Genomic DNA, 19911 nt, shown 5'->3' with positions numbered 1-19911 from the left:
GCGTTGGGCGGAAGTTGCCGCGGATGAAGGGTCGATCGAATATTACATCAGCCACGATCACAGCATGGGATGCTAAAGTCGAAAGCGGAGACGACATTGGCGGGGCGCAGGTCGTTGGCGCAGAGAACCATCTCAGATAGTCCACTAGACCTTGCTGATAGCGACATGCTCTATCATAGATGAAACGGGGCTGCGCATTTTGTCATAGGCCAAGGAAGCCCAGCGGCCGCGTCCTTCCCCAGAATTTCCTCTGACTCGTGCCTACAGAACCGCCGTAACAGGCCACGACTTGCGAAGGCGCGAAATTCCTCGGACTCGGGTGGCGTACCTTTTTTCTCGTCCTCGGGCCTTATCTCTACCTTAACTGAGCCAGAGTCTTCGAAGATCTCTGGAGCCGACTGCATGCATCCGAACTCAATCTGGCTCCCATGAGTTGTGAGCACCCTTCTCCCAGCAGACCCTGTCCTCGGTTGATCCATGACATTATCTAAGCAGCTCATTCATTACTCCAATAGCAGGGTCTGACAGCGCAGGACGACCAATCGTGCGGGCGTCAGCCAATGCAGCACGGGCACATATATACGCCTCCTCCTCAGAGTCGCCGTTGGCTAGCATCTCGGTACTTCGCATCTGCTGACCTTCTATTGCTTTCGTTTCTGACAACCATATGCCTTCGAGTCAGGATGACCACACGGATTCGAGCTCCGACAGACGGAGCATAAGCCCGGCGCCGTCGTTGTACTCGTTCTCCTCGTCCGTCGACGGGCGGCTCATGGTGGGTCCTGTGGCCTACAACGTATCGCGGTTGTGATACTCATGGACGACGTTACATCCCACAGCTCAGGCAAGCATACGGTCGTACTTTGAATAACCAGAATGACGTACGCATCTGCATTGTCCCGCTCCGATCGACAACTGACTCCGAAGTAGACGTATTTCTTACCTGCTGTAAGAGTCTCTTCGGACGTGTGATCTGGAACATGCACGGTAGAGAGCCGAACACTACCTTTTCAGGACAACGAAGAGCATCGAAGGCTCGATCTACAGCACCAGATAATCACGCTAGCTCTCGGCGGTCTTTATCCAGCACCGAATCTAGTCAGACGGGCCCTAGCCCCACGTCCAGGGAAGACGCCTGCGATTCTGGACGTGGGCACTGGAAGTGGTAGCTGGTAAGGCGAGGGATGCATGACCAGCGGACACGTTCTGACCTTTCCATCTGAAGGGCTATCGAGATGGCTCAACAGTTTCCTCACTGCACGGTTGTAGGAGTGGATCTAGCCCCCCCAAGAGTTGATGGGTGCGTCATCATCTCTCTCTCTCTGAGCATTGAAGCACATCACCGATTGTCACTCCGCAGGGATCTCCCGCCGAATTGTCGGTACGCTGGGTCCGTACTCGATTCGCATACCTTCTTATTAATCTGCGCGCTTGTCTAGGTTCGAGATAGATGACGTGAGTACAGCCATTGATTGTAGACAACATCCGCTAACTACACGCCTGCAGGCCAATCTCGGTTTTAGTCACTATCGGGAGTCATTTGATGTTATACATGCGCGGTCTATATCTTCCGGCGTTAGTTGTATATCTGCACATCCTATGTGTGATTGCTTGCTTGAACTCATCTTCCTCTAGATACGGGATTACCCTCAACTCCTCGAAGAATTTGCCCAGGCGCTGCGCCCCGGAGGTGTAGTCATAGTCGGGGATGGGGATCTTCAGCTCTACGACCAGTACCAACAACCGTTGGCCTATGCTGAGCAAGGAACTCCCGGGTTCTCGTGGATCACCCGTATATTTTTTGCAACATACAACGCCATGAAAAATAGGGGTGGCAACATCGATTGCCCCCTCATGTGTCCCACCTGGCTCAGGACCATCGACTCTTTCACCGACGTAGGGTGGCACAAAATCTTCATCCCGATCGGACCTTGGCGATACGGTAATCCTCTTTTCTTCAACTCGCCGTTTCTATTCTCATTGGTTGCGCAGCGGACCAACGAGAGCGAGTGCTTGCAGAGATGCTCCGCGAGGACTGTTTGCGATTCATTTCGGGCATGGGGCCGCTCCTCCTGAGGTATGGCGGTCTCGACACTCCTTTACGCCCGCTCAAACGCCGCCAGCCACTGATTGTCACACTGTTACAGTGAAGGCTACTTGCCGGAGAGTGTAGAGATGATGCAACGTGAGGCAGCTGCAGAGTTGCGAGAGCAGCGCGTTCGCGTGCAGAGCCGGTGGGCGTTTGCTTGGGCGGTGAAGAAGTCGCCGTGAGGTTCGCCGAGCCCCCACACGAGACGCCAAGTCAATGCCGTACAGCTTGACATTCGGGATGGCGCGAATCTATTACTGTCTTCTTAGCCGTGCGAGCGTCGAGCCAAAGGTCGGCGCCCCACATGGACTTCTCATAACCCTGCCTCCGTTTGTGGCAGTATTGTCAGGCTGTTCCTGGCCAACCTATGGTGCTGTCCTTCGTTGCTCTCTTTCTGGGATTGTTCCCCCGTGCTATCCATTGCTGGTTCTATCTTGCTTTGTTGTCATAGATACTGCGTAGACCAGTAGCTCTCGTAGAACTTGCTGTGCTCTGTAGAATGTCTTCTGGACTATTTCAGTTATTCGTGCCGCTGGCTGCGGCTGTAACGTATCGGGTACCGGATGGCCGTTCCTGATATCACCATTCGACTTTATATCCGCCTTCTGGAACAGGTGCCGCATGGATCTAGGTGCCAGTAATATCTGTTCTCGCACGTCCGCCGACATCGAGGCTCGACAGTTTGAGGACTCGCTGCGTACATGCGTCGGCGGATCAAGCCTAGAACACCCCTTGCGAGCGCCAGCAGAGGCTTGCAAGTAGCCTATCCTCAGGCCCCAATCACCTTACAGGACTGACTTCATCCTCACTTCCATCAAGCGCTAAATGCCTGAGTAGAACGCGGGTTGTCTTTCAGTCCAGCCTCTTACCTTTATGCGAGGGCGCCTATGGCTTTCATGGTCGAATGTTGCGTGTCTTACTTGCGGGCCTTGACTGATCATTTCTTTAAGTACCTTGCTCGATACTGTTGCATCGCTAAAAGCCCCAGCGGATTACAAAAGACTCGTAGCAAAGAAAAGTGCCCGATGCCCCGGCACAGGCGTTTACAAGTGACGCGCGTCGCGTCTTGCCTCCACGTGATGGAGGCGAAAGGTGTACGTCGCCCTGAGCGCCTGGGCCGCATACGCGTACGCATCCGACTACCATGAACTCCTTCCTCACCCGTTATTCTTCAACGTCCCCAGAGGCCGACATCCGGAAGGCCAAGGAACTGTTTGGCGAGGACGGAGATGTCTCCGACGTGATGTGGGGCTCCGCGAGCGGCTTTGGTAACTTAGCGTCCGGTGTGCCTATGTTCAAGCTCCCGTCCGTCCCAGACGTATGCACTCTCATAGTACCTTGCTCAACTTCTGGCATCTGACTCGTCTGCCCCACATGAAAGCCCACATCCTTCCTTCGCATGCACACAGATGACCATGCTGACCCTTCGTGCCGCATCAAGATCAAGCACGGTACGACTACGCTTGCGTTCCGGTTCCAGGGTGGTGTCATAGTCGCGGTCGATTCGAGGGCAACCGCGGGAAGCTACGTTGGTGGGTCGGACCTCATGCTGTATGCCGTTCGATTTTTCACCATTCTCAGCTTCCGGCACCGTGAAGAAGGTTATCGAGATCAATCCATACCTGCTTGGAACGATGGCCGGTGGCGCAGGTATGTCTCGAGGTCACTCCCATCCTTACCTCCATTCATTTTGCTGCAGCCGACTGTCAATACTGGGAAACATATCTTGGTATCCAGTGCCGGCTGCACGAACTCCGCAACCGCGAGCGTATTTCTGTTGCGGCCGCGAGCAAGTACCTCAGCAACCTAGTGTACAGCTACAAGGGAATGGGCCTCAGTATGGTACGTGGCCTCTCGTTTGTAGTGTGCCGGGCAGATAGACTAACTCCGTGCAGGGTACAATGATCTGCGGTTGGGACAAGACGGTGCGAATCCCCGAGATGAATCGAGATTGCAGCGGAGCGATCAGAGCTAACTGTCGCTTGCAGGGTCCTGCTATCTTTTACGTCGACTCCGACGGATCACGCCTAAAGGGCGACCTCTTCTCTGTCGGATCCGGTAGTACGTTTGCGTACGGTGTACTCGATCAGGGCTATCGGTGGGATTTGACCGACGCGGAGGCTCAAGAGCTCGGCCGGCGAAGCATTTACGCTGCTGGCCACCGAGATGCGTTCTCTGGCAACACCGTCAACCTGTACCACGTGAAGCAGGACGGCTGGCAATTCATCGGTATGTCTCTGAATTGTCACCAGAGTCGCATTCGACTGATTCGCTATCCATAGGCAACTACGATGTGTCGAAGCTGCACTACGAGGGCCCAGGAGACGTTCCGGGCGCTCCGGGTACCGGTTATGGATATGATCTGCGTGTGGCCGGACGCACCTCTTCCGATGCACCACAAAGCGAAGGGCAGGCGTGAATTGTTTGTTAGCATGTACTGTAGTTCTGTTGCACTAGCCCTTCTGGACCCGAATGAATCCGAACATGTTCGTGTGCACCATAGAAGCGCCATCATCAGTTCCGGACCAAATGGCCGGACCGGGTGTTGTTCCTCGGTCGCAAGATCTCGTGGCGATCTGACATTATTCTGAGCTTCTGTAGGTTGAGACAGGTTCCACTCCTGCTCCAGGTTGCTCTCCTCGTCTGCTGTTGCTCGTACATATGCCCTCTGCTCCTCCGCTGCTGGGTCGGCGATCATGAAGCGCCTCTTCTCCAAGACGTTCAGGGCCAATCCTCTCGCCTCCAGTGTAGTCCCAGCAGTAGGAGCCAGCCCAGCGACGACAAATCCTCCAGTGCATCACACAGGCTTGCGGCCCAAGGATACCCTACCCCCCGTACCTCATCCATGTCCGTACGAGTATATATCTGTGGTCGCCACAGAGGAAGGTTTGCTGCTGCGCCCTCGCCAATCGGGGCAGTCGCAGGACTTAGCTGAGGAGGAAGTAAAGGTCGGGTGGGGAAAAGGGGGGAAGGTCGAGACAGTCATTGGGGGGACTGTAGAGGCTGCTTGGGAAGAGAGCGCAGTGGTATATGGCATCATTGGATTTTTGGAGCTATACTCAGGTAACTAGACCCTGTTAGATTCAACGCGCGTCTTGTTGAAATATACTCGCAGCATCTTACCTCCTGGTTATTTCTTCGAGGAATGTGGTCGGTCCCTGTAAGTACTGCATCCTCTTGTTGAAACTGTCGTTGAACTCACATTTTTTCTAGTCCTTGACCCGCGACACACTGTCTACAGTGTGAAGGGAGTTACTGCAATACCGCTGGTGGAAGACCGCGCGCGTACCGTTCTCCTTGCTCTTGCGTCTCGCAACCAGAACGACCGCCGAACATCTTTGCTGCCGACAGCGCTCGCAAGAAAGGAAGCTGCGGCTGAACCGGGAGAAGATGTCGCTGCGGCTGGTACGGAGGATGCGGACGCTGAGGGAAAGAGATCACTCCACGTCAAATTCGCCGATCAGCATGAGGTGAAGGTTGTATCGCCGCGGCCTGGTCAAGGGTTTGATCTCCCCGAGGACAGGAGCCCGCCTTCCCCCTCTTCCTCCACAGCATCAACTCCTTCGTCTATACAGTCGATCACGAATACGGACACTGTCGTCAAGACGCTCGCTGAGCGTTTGTCCTTCTGGACCAGAATATCAAAGCGAAATTCGAGGCAAGCTTTCACAATTGATCACGCCCTGGTTGAACAGCCCGATGGTGCTGGGCTGGACCCTGACGAGCTTGAGACCCTCGTCCGGGACGAGACGAAGGACCCCGAGGAGGTCATTGAGTCGATTGTCTCATCAGCTGCTCCGCCCCCTCAGACAACCGCGGAGAAGCACTCAGAGCTCGAAGACAAGATTGTTCGTGAATGTGTCCGCGAATATACGCGAGGTGGCATGTACTTCGCGTATACGTTCGGTGATAATCTTTTGGCCTGCATGCGCGATGTAACTCACCATCTCTTGTGGACAGACATAACACGATCGCTGCAACACAAGCATGAACTGCTAGCAAGAGCGCAAGCCCAGGACGTGTTGAAACAGACCCTCCACATCTTGGAGGAGACAAGGCGTCAAAGTCCTACCGACGACAAGGTGGACGTGCTCGTGGAACCAGCTGCTGCTTTGCCCCTGTGGCGTAGAGTCGACCGTCGATTCTGGTGGAACGAATGGCTTTCGAAGCCTCTGATCGACGCAGGGGTGAGAATTCACGTGGTTTCAGTCCGTTGAAACGGCCAGAGTAATGACATTTGTGCGCGACAGCTACACCCATTCGTCTTACCCATCATGCAGGGGTTCTTCCAGGTGTCGACCTTCCGTATCCTGCGAGAGCCTGTCGCATCCGAAGAAGGCGACAGCGTTGTCGTTGAGTATAACGTCATCTCACGACGTTCGAGGGACCGGGCTGGACTTCGATACCAACGTCGAGGCATCGACGACGACGCCAATGTAGCTAACTTCGTTGAAACGGAGACCGTGATGCGTGTTGAGGTATCATTCGACTTGTTCTAATCTGCTAGTCTCCTGATCATTGTCCTTACTGATAACGGTTGATGTCTCAGCGTGAAGGCATCTCGAATGTATTCAGTCACGTTCAAGTCCGAGGCTCGAGTAAGTGTCTGCTGCAGCCCTGGTGTGTTAGCTCATGAGGCCTCCCAGTTCCTTTGTATTGGAATCAACAGGGCATGGCTTTGAAGCCTGCTCCGCAACTAAGCCCTGAGCGGACCCATGATCAGAACTTGCATGCCATCCAGCAGCATTTGAATAAGGTGGTTACGGACTACGGACCTTTGGTACGTCGCTCAAGGACAGTTCTGTAGAGTTATCATATTCATGGAATGGCTTAGACCATCATCAACCTCGCGGAACAGCATGGCAAGGAAGCGCAAGTGACAAACGCCTACGGGGACTATGTGAAGGAGCTTGACACGGATGATATAAGGTGCGCTACTACATCGCTATGCTTTGCATTGCGTTGACACTGGAATAGGTACTACGCTTACGATTTCCATGCGGAGACGAAAGGCATGAAGTGAGTGCTCCCATGACTCTTGCTCATACCAACTCTCCTAACCAGACCGCACGAAGGTACGAGAAAATCTCAAACCTCATCGAAACCGTGGAGCGCGTCTTCGAGAGTCAAGGGTATGTGAATGATCGTATACATGATGAACGTAGGCGTACTCACGGACGCTCCAGCTACTTTTGGATATCGAACAATCACATCATGTCCCAACAGAAGGGTGTATTCCGAGTGAACTGTATAGACTCGCTGGACCGCACCAACGTCGTTGAGGTGTGTTAGACCCTGTCCAAACCAACGCCGTGCGCATGCCGCTGATCAGCCCCACCCTGCCGACAGTCGGCCTTCGCACGCCATGTGCTAAACAGGCAGCTTGGTGCTGTTGCGCTGCTGAACCAGGAAGAACGGCGAACCGAGATGGACACCGTATTCAACGATGGTGCGTTTCCTGTGGCTATTGAATCTCATCCCTTCTGACAGATTCAATTTCTAGTTTGGGCGAACAACGGCGATGCCATCAGTCGTGCATAGTGCGTGGATCTGCATCAACGCGTGTTCACGTCAACTTACAGAGTCACAGCGCTGGCACGTCGGCGCTCAAGGTTAGGATTGGTGCTCTTCTCCCACCTGCTGTGCTGCTCACTTTGAGAACTGCCACCAGGGTGATTTCACAAGGTAGTCGTGCGTTTCGTTGTCACTTTAACTGCGGCGCCACTCACGTTGCATGCAGGACAGGAAAGCGCGACCTCGCTGGACTCCTCAATGATGGGGTCAACTCACTATCGCGGTTCGTATTGTATCGCGCAGGCCGCACGCCGTACCCTGGTGGCTGACCTCCTCGCAGGATGTACACGTCAACTTTTGCGGACTGGTTCAGCCAAGCCGTCATCGACTTTATGTTGGGAAATCGGACTACCTCCGTTTTTGCGGAGTTCCTTCTGAAGCTCCAGTCGACGGATCCCCGGGACCTTATTCGCATCACGAAGATCCGCGCGGATGCCATCGCAACATGCGTCTCTCGCGTGCTGCCAGAAGGGGAGCGGCTCCTTTCCGGATGGACATTGTTCGCTCCGGAAGAGTTAAACACGAAGGTGGGAGACAAGTTTGAGGAGAAAGTAATGCTTCTGGTGAGTCTCTATAGTCCTACCCCACGGGCGTTCTGTTAATCCGCCACTACAGAGTGCGAAGGCTCTATATATTATTGTGAGCGACGTTCATCACCGAGCCGGATATGGACGCTGAAGTGCGCACCGCAGAGTTATGACTATACCCTTGAGAAAGTCAAAATGTATACCCGTGTCCCTCTTGGGGATATTGCAGGAATCACCAAAGGTTAGTAAGGTTATGCACGCGTACCGACCTGCTCATACCCATAACCCTCCTAGGCGCTTACATCCTATCGCCGTTGGAGGAGGCCAGTCGAGACCCGCTACAGAACGCAGGCTTCGTTGTGTCCTGGCATAATACACAAGCCCAGGACACTCGTGTAACCAGTTATTCTATTCGCAACAGCCTTGACCTTTCGACACCCCCCACCTCTCCGACCACAGCAACCTCACCCAGGCTGTCCTTAACAGCACCGCGCAAGAGCACGCTGCCACTCTCTCGGATTTTATCGGACGCGGCTGCTCCCGTCGCGGGACAGGAGACGATCTTCGCTGCTTTCAAGGCGTTGCCCGTAGACCCCGCACGTTCGCGGAGGGAAAACGGAAGCTTCATTCAATCTCAGGATGAGCTATCCAATGCAAAGAATTGCAAGGAAGCGGTGGACATGATCGTGGAGGCCATCCGACAGGCGTGCCATGACATAGGGAACGAACATCGAGACTTCATTTCGGAAGGCGACGTTGTGAGGTGTGTGATATGGTTGCTGTGCATGTGGATGTACGCTTACGGTTGTCGCGAATGTAGCCTGGCTGAGGCGCAAAGGATGACGAGCGTGTACGCGAAGATGGAGTACGGTGTGAAGCGGTTGCTCTGGTTAGGTAGCTGATTGGACTGTCGATGTTTTCGAATGTATTTCATAATGTGGACTGTGCATGTATATTCGCGGCCAGCTTGCGTGTGTCGATTGCGCATGTCCGTCGTGGTATAAGCATGTAGCGGGCATTTACCGTTACGACATAATGCATTGAAGGCGATAGATGGGACGGCCGCGGGGAGCGAACCAAGACGAACTGGAGATGAACCGGAGCGAGCCGGAGTGATGCCCGATTGAGGGAAGCCGACGGTGGCTTCGCCTGTGCAGGGTTGTGTACTTCCTCTCGTTCCCTCTGCGGGAGAGCTCGGTCCTCAGTGTCCTCTACGCCTTTTTGCTCTAATATATCCACGGCTGGACTGCAGGCCACACCTTTTATCCTTCGCTGCACGTAGGTGCCCAGCAACATCCCTCTCGTCGAGTCCTAGCCAATAGACACCCTCGGTCACCCCAGTACTACCGTCTCGTTCTTATAATCCTGTATATTCTCCTTGATTCTGCCTAGCTATGGCAACATCACATTCGTTATCGTCGCCAACATCGCACAGGACTGTTGCTCAGCTTCCGTTCTCTCCTTCCAACAATGCGCCGCGACTTCCTGGCATCAACACCGGCGTATCCGCGTCTGCGACACCGTCGGGCAACTCACCTACAGCTACTTCGCCAACAAGATGGACGGCCCACGACCGCACAGGCTCCGTTGTCTCATCGCGGCCTCGTGCGCAGACCAACATGAGCCATGTCGCGAGCGAGTTGCCCTTCGTACCCTCTGCCTCAATGCCAATAATTCAGCCGCGTCCGACCACAGGGACCACGCACGGTACCACGCACGTCGGCGGCATATTGCCATCAGCTTCCTTCTTCCACCCCTCGCGCCCAAACCATGTCCCTCTGTCAGTCACACCACCTCTCCCTCGTCCCTCCACGGTGGGCTCGTTAGCGTCCATAGGCGGCTCGACCGTCGACGCGGTGCGTCTATCTCAGCTTGGAGGCTCTCAACATCGCGACAGGACCTCGGAAGGGTCGGGCAGCGCCGACCATTCGATAGAAGATGCAAAAGCTCCGACAATAGCACCGTCCCTCTCGTCCAACAAATTCAGTCGTGAGCCCCTTCTTCCGATCAGTGGTGCCCCCAAACCGAACGGAGCGACTCGCCCGACCATCGTCACTCAAACGAATCCGTACGGCCGCAGCGACTCCAACCTCAGCGCGGGAGCTCGCATGCGTGGCAGCTTCGAGAAGTTGTTCAAGCGACCGTTCAGCTTCGACCGGTCACCGACGACGCCTAACAACAACCCTGGTCCAAGCAGCGCGTTCAATCACTTCCAGACAGGGTCTACTCAGGTCTCGCCCATAACATTCGAGTTGGGCGCGAACGGAGCTGGCGTCGAGGGCTCCCCCACCTCGCCCGGACATCGAAAACACAGCCTGTCTCCTCTGCAGGGATCCACTACGTCGATCAACCACGCTTCGTTTATCCCCTCTCCTCCACACATGGACCCACCACTGTGCGAGACGCCGATTTTGGATGAGAAGACGGGGAAACCCATGCGGAGGTATCAACTCCACCCTTCGAGGAATCGGTTCCTTCTCGGTGGCCGGATTCTGACGGGAGGAGACTCGCCGTGGGCGTTCATCGGGGCGCTGACGCTGGTCCTCACCATCGCGGGCGTGTACTTTGGGACAACGTGCGTGTGGTGGTGGAATAACGAGAGTCCTGCGGTCGCGGCGGTGGGTGCGTACATGTGCTTGCTGACCATCTCGAGCATGTTCGCGACGGTGAGTGTGCCTTTTTGACGAACAGTCGGCCTTGCTGTGGCTGTGCTCCACGCATGGTCTATCCGCCGGTAACTCATCCTGTGCTGGATGTTCGCTTGTAGGCATTCCGAGATCCTGGAATCCTCCCGAGGAATCTGGATCCAGAACCACCGTATCCGGCATCGTCGTCCTCGGACGGTAGCCTTCGCCAGCCACTCCCGCGCGATCTCAAGGTGCGGGCAGGGATGTGAGTTTGTCGTGTGCTATGTCTGTCTGGCTTTACAACATGGTAACATACTTGTGGGTTTCAACAGTGTCCGGACGAAGTATTGTCCCACGTGCATGACTTATCGCCCGCCACGCTCAAGTCACTGTAAGATGGTGCGCACTATACTTGCCTGGTGGAAGCTCGCATCTGAGGCTGATGTATCGTCCTTCGTTGGGTTCCATGAACATACCTAGTGCGACAACTGTGTGGACGGATGCGATCATCATTGTCAATGGGTGAACAACTGTGTTGGGAGGCGGAACTATACCGTCTTCTTCACGTTTCTGTTTTCGGGAGTAAGTTTGACCGTGGCGCTCTCGTAATGGTGTTTTCGTGCCAGGCACGATGCGGTGTCTTCTTCGCCTCGCCTTTTGTCGTTTGGAGCAACAATCTCACGGGCACTCCACTTTTGCAGGTGATGACTTTGGTTCTCGTGATCACTACGACTGCTCTGCACTTGTATCTGGTCGCGCATAAGTTCCACCTCGGCTTCCGACATGCGATCGCCACGTCCCAGGGCATCGGTAGTGCAATAGCGTTCAGCTTGGCGATACTGGTCATCTGGCCTGTCATGGCGCTGCTCTCATACCACCTCCGGGTAAGTGTACATGTGGTGACATCAAGGCCCTGTGAGCGCTGACTCGCGTCCGATCGTGTAGCTGCTGCTGCTGAACGTCACGACGATCGAGCAGGTACGTGCTGTGTCCGACGACCGATTTACCCACGCTCGCGCCACCCACTGACACCGACGTCTGTCGCTATCACTTCCTTCTCCATCAATCCCTGCGCGAGCGTGGCGCGGGCCGGGGCTCGTTTCATCTCCCGTTCCAAGACACCCGCTGACCTTCCTGAAAACTTCGCCCTCTTTACGCACGCGCGCCCGTGTAGATCCGCAACCAAGCCCACAAGACGCTCCTGCCAGAAGGGCCGGCACCCCCGAATCCGTTCTCCCACGGGAGCTGGCGCAAGAACTTGGTGTACATGCTCTGTCGGCCGACGGGGTACTCGTGGCTCGACGCGCGCGCCGTCGCGACCGAGGACAAGCGCGAAGTGAACCCCGGCCTGTTGCACGAGCACGACGGCTGGCCGGGGGACGTCGAGCACGGGCCTGGGAGAGGCAAGGGCGAGTGAGATGCATATGCTGATGGCGGCGAGCGGAGACGCGGCGTCGGGCTGGACTGTGATTATATTTGCTGCTCTGCGGAGGCCGATGATACATAGTTGGGTTTCGGGGTCTACGCCTACGTACGCTGGTTGCGGGCATCCTGGGCGCGTTTGCGCGTGCGTTGTATTCTGTCGCATGTCGGACAAGTACCGAGTTGGGGCCATCCAGGTTCGAGTTGAATTCTAGTGCATAAATTATACGGTTGGTGATGTGGCGATGCGAATTGGGGCGCGAGCCAGGGAGTACATAATCTGCTTCTCGGGAGCCGGTGGGCTGATGGGTACATGTGTAGCGTCGAATTCGGAATCGAACAACAGCATGGACTGAGGGGATTTTCGGACATAAGGTCCGGGAGCACTATTTGACTTGTGCGCCCGGTGGGCGATAGCCAGGGCACAAGGCGAAAGAACATGTGTCGAATTAGGAAACGCAAAGAAGACATGTTAGAGGGGAGAGCAAGGTCGAGGAAATGTACAGTCATGATATGTCCCCGTAATAATGGTATTTGTAGGTGCGATTACCGGTCAAGACAGCTATGGTTTCTAACGATGTTGACTGTATGCAGGAATGCGCCTGGCACGACGGGACGACGAGGACTTAAGAGTGTGAAGGGATATCAATTTATGCCCAGGCACGATCACAGGACTCTCACGATCGCAGAACGAGGGTGTGAGCGCAAGGAGGAGATCTGGGGTACCGTTGCTGACACCGAGGACGGCGGGGACAGGCCCCCCGCGATGCGCATTCGGACTTCGTGGAAGCTGGAAGCAAGGGGGAGAGGGCCGCGGAAGAACAGGGGCATGCTGAGGTACCGAGTATGTAAAATGGTCGGAAGAAGGTACGTAGATAGGACAAGGTTCGCCTGTTCGGTGGATGTCGTCATGCTGCAAGCGGGAGGACGCGCCGTTCGTTATGTGCGATGGCCGGGTGAGTGGGAAGATTGGGGTGCGTTTGGGGACGTGCGTGAATCAGGGGACAAGAGAAGGAAGATGAAGATATGTATGTGGCTGGCTGATAGAGCAATAGGCCGTCGGCGGCTGGTATCGAGTGGGCGACGGAGCCTGAAGGAGGCAGCCAAGCGCGTTACCAGAAGGGGCGCGGAAGATCGAGGCACAAGGACGGAAGAGCGGGACGGGCGACGTCCACGCGGAGTGACGCAACCACTGATCGCACCGGGCGTCCTCGCTGCCATTCACTCATTGACGGTGTCCCTTCCTTCGCTGTCCCACACTCACCTCCGGGCCTCCTCTCGCCCTCCGGAGTGCCCGGATAGATTTCCACGGCGTATGCGTGACACTTCCTGGGGGCAGCAAGAAGCAAGAGGGAGCACGAAGCGCAGAAAGGGGGGCAGGAGGGCATCAGCGCGAGGGGTGGACATGTGCAGTGAATACGCCAAGTATGGACGAGTGATGACATCTCCCGGACCGATCTGGCGAGGGCTGAGGCGCTGATGGGCAGCCCAGTTTGTGTGACAGGCCCCAGCGCTGGGTTGGTGAGAGCGGCGGAGTGCGAAAGCGGCAGGGCCCGGCATTGTTTGTTACGGGCAGGGCGTCGCGGGCGAATGCGCGTCGAGCCTCCCTCTGTCTCTCCCGCTGTGACCGTCTGCGAGCCCAGGAAGCCCCGCGTGCCCGCCGTGCGCCCCGCCGTCGTCGTCGCGTGAGTCCCGCCGCGCGCAAACGCCAACGCACACGCGTCTCCGAGAGTCGGCGTCTGGAAGCGCATGCAGCGAACATAAGCAGTCGGTTCGTAAGCCAGGTGTGCATGTTTGTTGAGTAATATTAATCAGTCACAGACAGCCTGGCGAACACACAAGAATGGATGCCAACGGTTCCCGAGCGGTGCCCGTCCCGTCTTCGGCGGCCTCAGTTGCCCCCTCGTCCTCGCGCAAGGCCCCGTCCGCGCCGAAGGGCGACTCTTCGTCCCGGAAGCAGCGAAAGCCCAAGCCCCCGCCGTCGTCCGCCTCCCAACACGGCCCTCGCCCTGCCCCTTCGCTCCCCTCGCCTGCTTCCCACTCGCCTCCCCCGGCGTCCGACTCCCGCAGTATGTCACCCTTGTTTCTAATCAGATCCCCTCCCCAAACGCTCACCCCCTTCCTCTTACGTCCCCCCCTTCCCTAAAGGTTCGCGCATCTCAAACATACGCGATCAGCCTCTGCAGTCCTCCGCTCGCTTCGCCGCCCCCCTCCAGCCTTATTCCGGCCATCCTCCTCCGCCCACCGCCCCCGCTCCCCCCTTTTCCGCTGCTGCCATGAACCCTCCGTACCCCATGAACGGCAGCCCCTACCCGTCCTCTCCCTCCCCCTTCCACCAGACCGGAGCCTCTACCGCCTCTCCGGCTGGTGGCCAAAGTGCTAATGTTACTCCGACCATGTCAACACATCCTGCTCAGTACCAATATGCCGGTCCCGTCCACCACCCGTCGTACGGCCATCACCCATACCCCTCTTACCCCCAGTACCCGGCAGGGATGATGATGTACCAGCCCCAAGCAGGCGCGCACCCAGAGAGCAGCCAGAGCGCGTCGGTCGCGCCCTCGCCTGCAACAGGTAAACGGAAAAGGAAGTATGCGCATGACGGTGCAAGCAGCAGAATGTCTGACGAAGAGGGTGCAGATTCCGGCACTGACATTCAACGCGTGGGCTCGGGCTCCGGCGCGTCTCTTGTCGATGGCAAGAAGCGCACCAAGACCCAGCGCGCCTGCGACAGCTGCCGGTCCAGGAAAATCAGGTCTGTACCTTCATATCTGTTGTTCCAGCGCTGCCAGCTTTATTTACCCCATGGGTGTCTTTCTCCCCGTCCATTCAACAACCCCACCCATCGCTCTCCGACCTCGGACTGGCTGACTTGGGTATAATCTTCATAGATGCGACGTCCTGCCGGACGCTGATCCACCGGTATGCCAGCACTGTAAACAGTACTCCTTCGAATGCACTTTCTTCCTTCCCATCACCGAGACTCGGTTCAAGAAGAAGAAGTTGGAGGAGGAAGCTGCTGCCGCCGCCGCGGTCGCAGAGAAGGAGAAAGATGCGGCAGAACGGAGCACGTCTTCTCCTCAGGCGGAGCATTCGAAGGCTAGTGGAAGCGGCGATATCAGGGTGTATGGTGAGTAGCTACCTTCAGGTGCTCTACGGCTGTGTACTGATGCGCTCCAGGCCCTACCTCGACTCTCCACCTACTGCATTCTCATCCGCTGGTCTCTTCACGGACTTACGAAGCATACGACTTGCGCTACCACCACTCATGGGACCTGAGTGCGGATGGCGACGGCATAATCCGCGTGCACGAGCCCGAACAGGGCGAGCTGCAATTGGCGTTGCCGAAGCCGATCGACTTGCGCATAGAGCGAGACGTGATCGAGCGGCTGGTTAACTCGTACTTTGCCGATGTTGCCCCGATGCTTCCTGTCGTCACCCGGGAAGAGTTCATCGCGAACAACCCCCCGGCTCCGATATTGCTGTACTCGATTTGTCTCGTTGCGGCTACGCGGCGGGATGTGCCGCAGAAGGTGTTCGATTCCATACGCTACACCGTCAACAGCCTGGTCAAGGCTGAAGACGTGCTGTCCACGGCGTCGATCGTGAACATGCAGTCCCTGCTCATCCTCTCGATGGTGGGCGACTGCCACTCGCAGTACGTACCTCACGCGCTGTCGGCGTTGTGGGTCCGTCTCGGGTGCGCGATCCGTATGGTGGGCTGTTTATTAGTCTGTCGGGGGCGGTTTTGCTTACATAGCGATCTGTGTCCACTGTACTTTCAGGCGCAAGACTTGGGCTTGCATCGAGCCGAGTCCGTCAAACAGAACATTGAGATGCGCAGACGTCTGTGGGGTGTCTGTGTCATTTGTGACAGGTGGTATGTGTTTGATCCCCGTGTCGGCCCCCTCCCCCTTCCTGCAACCCCGCAGAAGCACAGCCGCAGCCGCACAGCCAAAACAATGCTGACACTCACCTCGCGTTCAGGATAAGCCTGACCTTTGGGCATCCGTACATGATTGACATCCGAGACTGCGACGCGCGTCTGCCGTCTTCGGGCGACCCAAACGACCTGTACTTGGACGAGCTCGTCCGGCTGAGTGTCATCCTCGGGCGCGTGCAGAAGACCATTTATACGTGAGCCCCTTGCCCCTTCGTTCACCCATGCCGCGGGCCCAGGCCCAGGCCCCGGTGCCGCCCCAGCGAGAAATCACGGCTGACGATCACCATTCTCGGCCGGCACAGGCCTGCCGGGCTCACTCAGACCAACGACGAGGAGCTCCATGCGCTCCTGGGGGACATTGAGACGTGGAAGAGCAACCTCCCGGCGGACCTGCAGTTCCGCGGGCCAGAGACACCCAATAATGCCGGTGAGTTGCCCTTAGAAAAGCGTTCTGTGCTCGGCGCCAGCCGCCCGATCTCCTGTGCCGTCGGGCCTCCCGCGCCTTGCCGTTTGCGCGCGGGAGTGAGGGAGCCGGCCGAGGGGTCGGGACCCGTGGCTTCGGGCTGTGGGAGCGCTGTTGTGGACGACGGGAGCACTAGTGCTGACTTCTTGTCGTTGTCGTGCGGGGTTAGGTCTGCTGTTCTTGCTCTATACGTGCGTGAACATGATCTTCTGGCGCGTGTTCATGCGGATATCGTACGCGTGTCCGGCCCACCTCAAGTTCTCGCTTACGGTCGAGAAGTGGACGGCGCTGGTGAAGATGTCGGGCGAGGCGATCGACTGGCTGGACGCGCACGAGGACATGTACGACGTGTGGTTACTGGTCGCGTACTGCGCGACGTCGTGTGCGCTCGTCCAGGTGCGTTTTTGGCGCCCTTCTGCGTGTGATGACTGCAGGATCTTGACTTGTGCGGTGCGCCGTTGCTGCAGTACCACACCTACGCGCGAAGGCGGGATCCCGACGCGCAGATGAAGCTGAAGAAGCTCCGGGACTGCGTCCGCAAGTGGGAGGCGTCCCTCTCTCCTGACCATATGTCAGCTCGACGAAAGGCCGGTTGACACGCGTTGCAGACGGTGCCTGGAACTATGCTAACATTCACCGCAGACCGCAGAGATCATCTCGCTTCTGTACGAGGCTACACAGGCTCCGCCGCCCACCTCGGACGCGCCCGTGCTCAACCCGACCGGGGGCGTCAAGGGCCAGCCGTTGCATTCAAAGCTGGATTTCGAGAAGGACGAGACGCGACCCGGTGGCGGGGTGTTCGTCGTGCGAGGCGAGCTCAACGAAAAGGACCTGGACAAGCTGCCCGAGGGGACGATCGTCGCGGGAGAGGCTGGTAAACGTGACGAAGGTGAGGCGCCCAGCGCGGTGTCGTCTGCTTCACGCTTGAGCAAAGCCAATGACGCTTCGGACTCGTCTGCTTCCCTCACTTCACCCCATCCCGCTCCCTTGCACCACCGCCGGTCATCCACTTCTTGGATGCCGCCGCCGCCTACTGGGATCGTCCCTATCCCCATTCGGATGATCGTGGACTCTGCAGGTACAAGCGGCGGTGCCGGCCAGCCGCTCCAACAATCGCAACAGCAGCCGATGCAGCAAGACGTGACGCAACAAGGGGGGTCATCAGCGCAGATGGTCAACTTTCCCCAGATCGGCGGCAGCTTTCCAAACATGAACCCGGCGCTGAACAACCCGATGTCCGCGCCGGAGAACGTGCAGGTGATGAACGTGCTCGACCAATCGCAGAGCATGAACGTCCTCGAGCAGCAGGCAATGGCCGACGTGGGCTTCCTCGAGGGCATACCCGGGGCGATGTTCGATTGGGGTACGTGCCCTCGTTCTGCGTGCTCTGCGTGCAGCCATGAGGCGTGCTGACTGACGTGTCGGACGCGCAGGTCAATGGGAGAACTTCTTCTCGCGGTTCACGCCGCAGCTGGGCACGCAGGTGGCCGGCTTCCAGCAGCCGCAGCGGATGGGCGACGGTGTGGGCATGGCGGCGGGCCAGCCTCCTTCGCAGGACGCGGCGCACGCTGTGCACGGTGCGCGTTACTTCCCTGGTCCGGACCACAGTCTATAGGTGGGCGGTCCGGGACTGCGTACCGTCAGTCGCCGACATACCTCACGAGCAGGCGACAAGAGGCAGTGGGGAGGATGAATCGCATGTATAAGAAGACAGGGAAGCTCACGGGGGGCAGCTGGCAGAGAGCGGCGGTCGTAGACGTAAAGCAGGTAGTGTATGACATCATTGTTGTTTTCTCGGACGTCTCTGTGGCCGCTATCTTTGGTATCTGTCCCTTGCAGCTGTCGGTTTTCCGTCGCCGCCGCTTATGACTAGTAGCTCTTCGGTCACCTCCTCCACCCGCACGCGCCCCACTTACATTATCCGCCACCCGCCGTACGTATTCTACGGAGCGTCTACTTCTTTGCTCAACGTCCTATCGCTCATAGCTGTCGTCTTGCTGTTTTGGCAGTCACATTCGCATAATGTCAATGTTTCTTTGCAGCACTTTCACCGCTGCGACGTCGCTCGCCAGTCCGATCTCATGGCGGTCTCCTGCCGTCCACTCGTCGGACGATCGGACGGATGGAAGGTCTGTCGGAAACCCTGTCCGAAAGGTAGACGCACTCTCTCCGCCATCGTCACAACGTCACAACTTCCTGCCCGCACGAACGGAAGCTCTTTGGGCCGCCTACTATATGCGGCTTGGCTTGGCTCACGAGCATCGGCGGGGACCGCACAGCCGCGCTTGCTCGACTGAACAGTGGCCCGTACTTCCGGAGGAACACAGCATTTTTTTTTTCAACCCCAGGTGGCCGCTGAGGAGACCGCATTCCGGGCCTTGTTCCAACCTCGGGCGAGCGGGTCGAAGCTTGAATGGATGCGTTGGAGCGGCGGCAAGAGCTTATTTTCCGGTGACACAGCGGTGGCAATCTGCTGAGTGCATCTTGCGAGACCGTGCCTCACACCCCAGAGCCCCTTTGTTCCAAAAGTATCCGATAGGGTGGTGGGCACAGCTGAAGCGGACGACATGGAGGGCTGCGACGGACACTGCACCATGGCCTGCGGGACCCAGGGGGATCGGCTACCACTGAGTGAAGACAGCCCTACATGTGGGGCCCTCGGCGGCGATTAGGTTCGAAGGAGGGTCTCAGCTTCCGTTGCAGTCGCGCTTACTGCTTGCTCTCAATATACATGACAGGGTGCCTTCCTGGCTGGACGCTGAAGGAGCGCCGCAGTACGGAAGAACGGAGGAGCAGTCACGAACAGTGTCGCTAAGCAGCATACAAGGACCGGTATCGACGCTACGGATCCTCCCCCCTCCATGCGGCCGACACGCTCGCCGCCCGCAGGAGACGTGGCTGTGGTTAGCAACCCCCGTAGCAGAAGGCAGCGCACGCAGGCCCGGGCTCCGAGGGCCCCGCGGCATCGCGCTCCGCACAGGATGGGGGTGGCATGCCCCCTTTTGGGCAAAGGCTGAATCTCTATCGCTGAACGTGCTTGCGCCCACAAGCATCATTGGCCGCCTGTTCTGCCGACCCCTCTGAGTATCCTCCTGATGCTGTATCCTCAGCCGAGCCGCTCGCCACGCCGGCGATGTCTACTGGGAACAACCTTGGGCCTTGGGTCGCCAACATCTCCACCTACAACCCTTTGGATCCAGTCGAGTCATGCGATGCGGAGGCTGGGGCAGAGGTTGGACCGGCCGAGAGTTGTCCTGGAATCTCTG

The 19911-nt window shown here is 57.4% G+C and overlaps 5 protein-coding genes across 5 annotated transcripts; all 5 read left to right on the top strand.

Annotated features, from left to right (window-relative positions):
- Positions 1-287: 287 nt before the first annotated feature.
- Positions 288-2441, top strand: DICSQDRAFT_152103 (S-adenosyl-L-methionine-dependent methyltransferase). The gene is made up of 13 exons (XM_007361304.1): positions 288-435; positions 496-619; positions 683-775; positions 840-881; positions 931-948; positions 1015-1172; positions 1226-1300; positions 1361-1381; positions 1440-1455; positions 1507-1575; positions 1636-1942; positions 1993-2077; positions 2148-2441. Exons 3-13 carry the CDS (start codon positions 773-775, stop codon positions 2269-2271), a joined length of 918 nt encoding a protein of 305 aa, XP_007361366.1. The 5' UTR covers positions 288-435; positions 496-619; positions 683-772; the 3' UTR covers positions 2272-2441.
- Positions 2442-3224: 783 nt separating this feature from the next.
- Positions 3225-4599, top strand: DICSQDRAFT_132253 (N-terminal nucleophile aminohydrolase). Its single transcript, XM_007361303.1, has 7 exons — positions 3225-3407; positions 3471-3621; positions 3671-3739; positions 3789-3931; positions 3985-4014; positions 4078-4318; positions 4372-4599. The coding sequence occupies exons 1-7, from the start codon at positions 3234-3236 to the stop codon at positions 4506-4508; spliced, it is 945 nt and encodes a 314-aa protein (XP_007361365.1). The 5' UTR covers positions 3225-3233; the 3' UTR covers positions 4509-4599.
- A 154-nt stretch (positions 4600-4753) lies between these two features.
- DICSQDRAFT_177474 (uncharacterized protein) lies at positions 4754-9236 on the top strand. Its single transcript, XM_007361302.1, has 20 exons — positions 4754-5152; positions 5205-5249; positions 5303-6276; positions 6340-6567; positions 6639-6687; positions 6736-6869; positions 6924-7018; positions 7067-7108; positions 7165-7221; positions 7276-7372; positions 7439-7538; positions 7593-7629; positions 7680-7701; positions 7761-7774; positions 7830-7886; positions 7944-8226; positions 8279-8302; positions 8356-8431; positions 8485-8953; positions 9011-9236. Exons 1-20 carry the CDS (start codon positions 4786-4788, stop codon positions 9090-9092), a joined length of 3252 nt encoding a protein of 1083 aa, XP_007361364.1. The 5' UTR covers positions 4754-4785; the 3' UTR covers positions 9093-9236.
- A 128-nt stretch (positions 9237-9364) lies between these two features.
- DICSQDRAFT_78224 (uncharacterized protein) lies at positions 9365-13148 on the top strand. The gene is made up of 7 exons (XM_007361301.1): positions 9365-10856; positions 10958-11082; positions 11150-11216; positions 11298-11399; positions 11519-11701; positions 11763-11795; positions 11992-13148. The coding sequence occupies exons 1-7, from the start codon at positions 9585-9587 to the stop codon at positions 12232-12234; spliced, it is 2025 nt and encodes a 674-aa protein (XP_007361363.1). The 5' UTR covers positions 9365-9584; the 3' UTR covers positions 12235-13148.
- A 1429-nt stretch (positions 13149-14577) lies between these two features.
- On the top strand, positions 14578-18619 carry DICSQDRAFT_132247 (uncharacterized protein). Its single transcript, XM_007361300.1, has 10 exons — positions 14578-14994; positions 15131-15369; positions 15420-15955; positions 16025-16119; positions 16227-16376; positions 16485-16609; positions 16815-17041; positions 17113-17232; positions 17288-18008; positions 18079-18619. The coding sequence occupies exons 1-10, from the start codon at positions 14636-14638 to the stop codon at positions 18258-18260; spliced, it is 2754 nt and encodes a 917-aa protein (XP_007361362.1). The 5' UTR covers positions 14578-14635; the 3' UTR covers positions 18261-18619.
- The last annotated feature ends 1292 nt before the right edge of the window (positions 18620-19911 follow it).

This window comes from Dichomitus squalens, assembly GCF_000275845.1.
Source record: "Dichomitus squalens LYAD-421 SS1 unplaced genomic scaffold DICSQscaffold_2, whole genome shotgun sequence".
NCBI classification, from domain to species: Eukaryota; Fungi; Basidiomycota; class Agaricomycetes; order Polyporales; family Polyporaceae; genus Dichomitus; species Dichomitus squalens.
The sequence above is the reverse complement of the archived record's forward strand: the minus strand, read 5'-3'. Positions and strand labels throughout refer to the sequence as shown.

Bases quoted from the DNA above. Each gene is read 5' to 3' on its own strand.
- DICSQDRAFT_152103 (XM_007361304.1), top strand. The intron at 1,576-1,635 runs GTTAGTTGTATA...ATCTTCCTCTAG, and splicing joins CGCGGTCTATATCTTCCGGC to ATACGGGATTACCCTCAACT. The intron at 2,078-2,147 runs GTATGGCGGTCT...ACACTGTTACAG, and splicing joins ATGGGGCCGCTCCTCCTGAG to TGAAGGCTACTTGCCGGAGA.
- DICSQDRAFT_132253 (XM_007361303.1), top strand. From the start codon at position 3,234: ATGAACTCCTTCCTCACCCGTTATTCTTCAACGTCCCCAGAGGCCGAC. The intron at 3,408-3,470 runs GTATGCACTCTC...CCCACATGAAAG, and splicing joins AGCTCCCGTCCGTCCCAGAC to CCCACATCCTTCCTTCGCAT. The intron at 3,740-3,788 runs GTATGTCTCGAG...ATTTTGCTGCAG, and splicing joins AACGATGGCCGGTGGCGCAG to CCGACTGTCAATACTGGGAA.
- DICSQDRAFT_177474 (XM_007361302.1), top strand. From the start codon at position 4,786: ATGAAGCGCCTCTTCTCCAAGACGTTCAGGGCCAATCCTCTCGCCTCC. The intron at 5,250-5,302 runs GTAAGTACTGCA...CATTTTTTCTAG, and splicing joins GAGGAATGTGGTCGGTCCCT to TCCTTGACCCGCGACACACT. The intron at 8,432-8,484 runs GTTAGTAAGGTT...TAACCCTCCTAG, and splicing joins TATTGCAGGAATCACCAAAG to GCGCTTACATCCTATCGCCG.
- DICSQDRAFT_78224 (XM_007361301.1), top strand. From the start codon at position 9,585: ATGGCAACATCACATTCGTTATCGTCGCCAACATCGCACAGGACTGTT. The intron at 10,857-10,957 runs GTGAGTGTGCCT...GTTCGCTTGTAG, and splicing joins TCTCGAGCATGTTCGCGACG to GCATTCCGAGATCCTGGAAT. The intron at 11,083-11,149 runs GTGAGTTTGTCG...GGGTTTCAACAG, and splicing joins CTCAAGGTGCGGGCAGGGAT to TGTCCGGACGAAGTATTGTC.
- DICSQDRAFT_132247 (XM_007361300.1), top strand. From the start codon at position 14,636: ATGTCAACACATCCTGCTCAGTACCAATATGCCGGTCCCGTCCACCAC. The intron at 14,995-15,130 runs GTCTGTACCTTC...TAATCTTCATAG, and splicing joins TGCCGGTCCAGGAAAATCAG to ATGCGACGTCCTGCCGGACG. The intron at 17,042-17,112 runs GTGCGTTTTTGG...CCGTTGCTGCAG, and splicing joins CGTCGTGTGCGCTCGTCCAG to TACCACACCTACGCGCGAAG.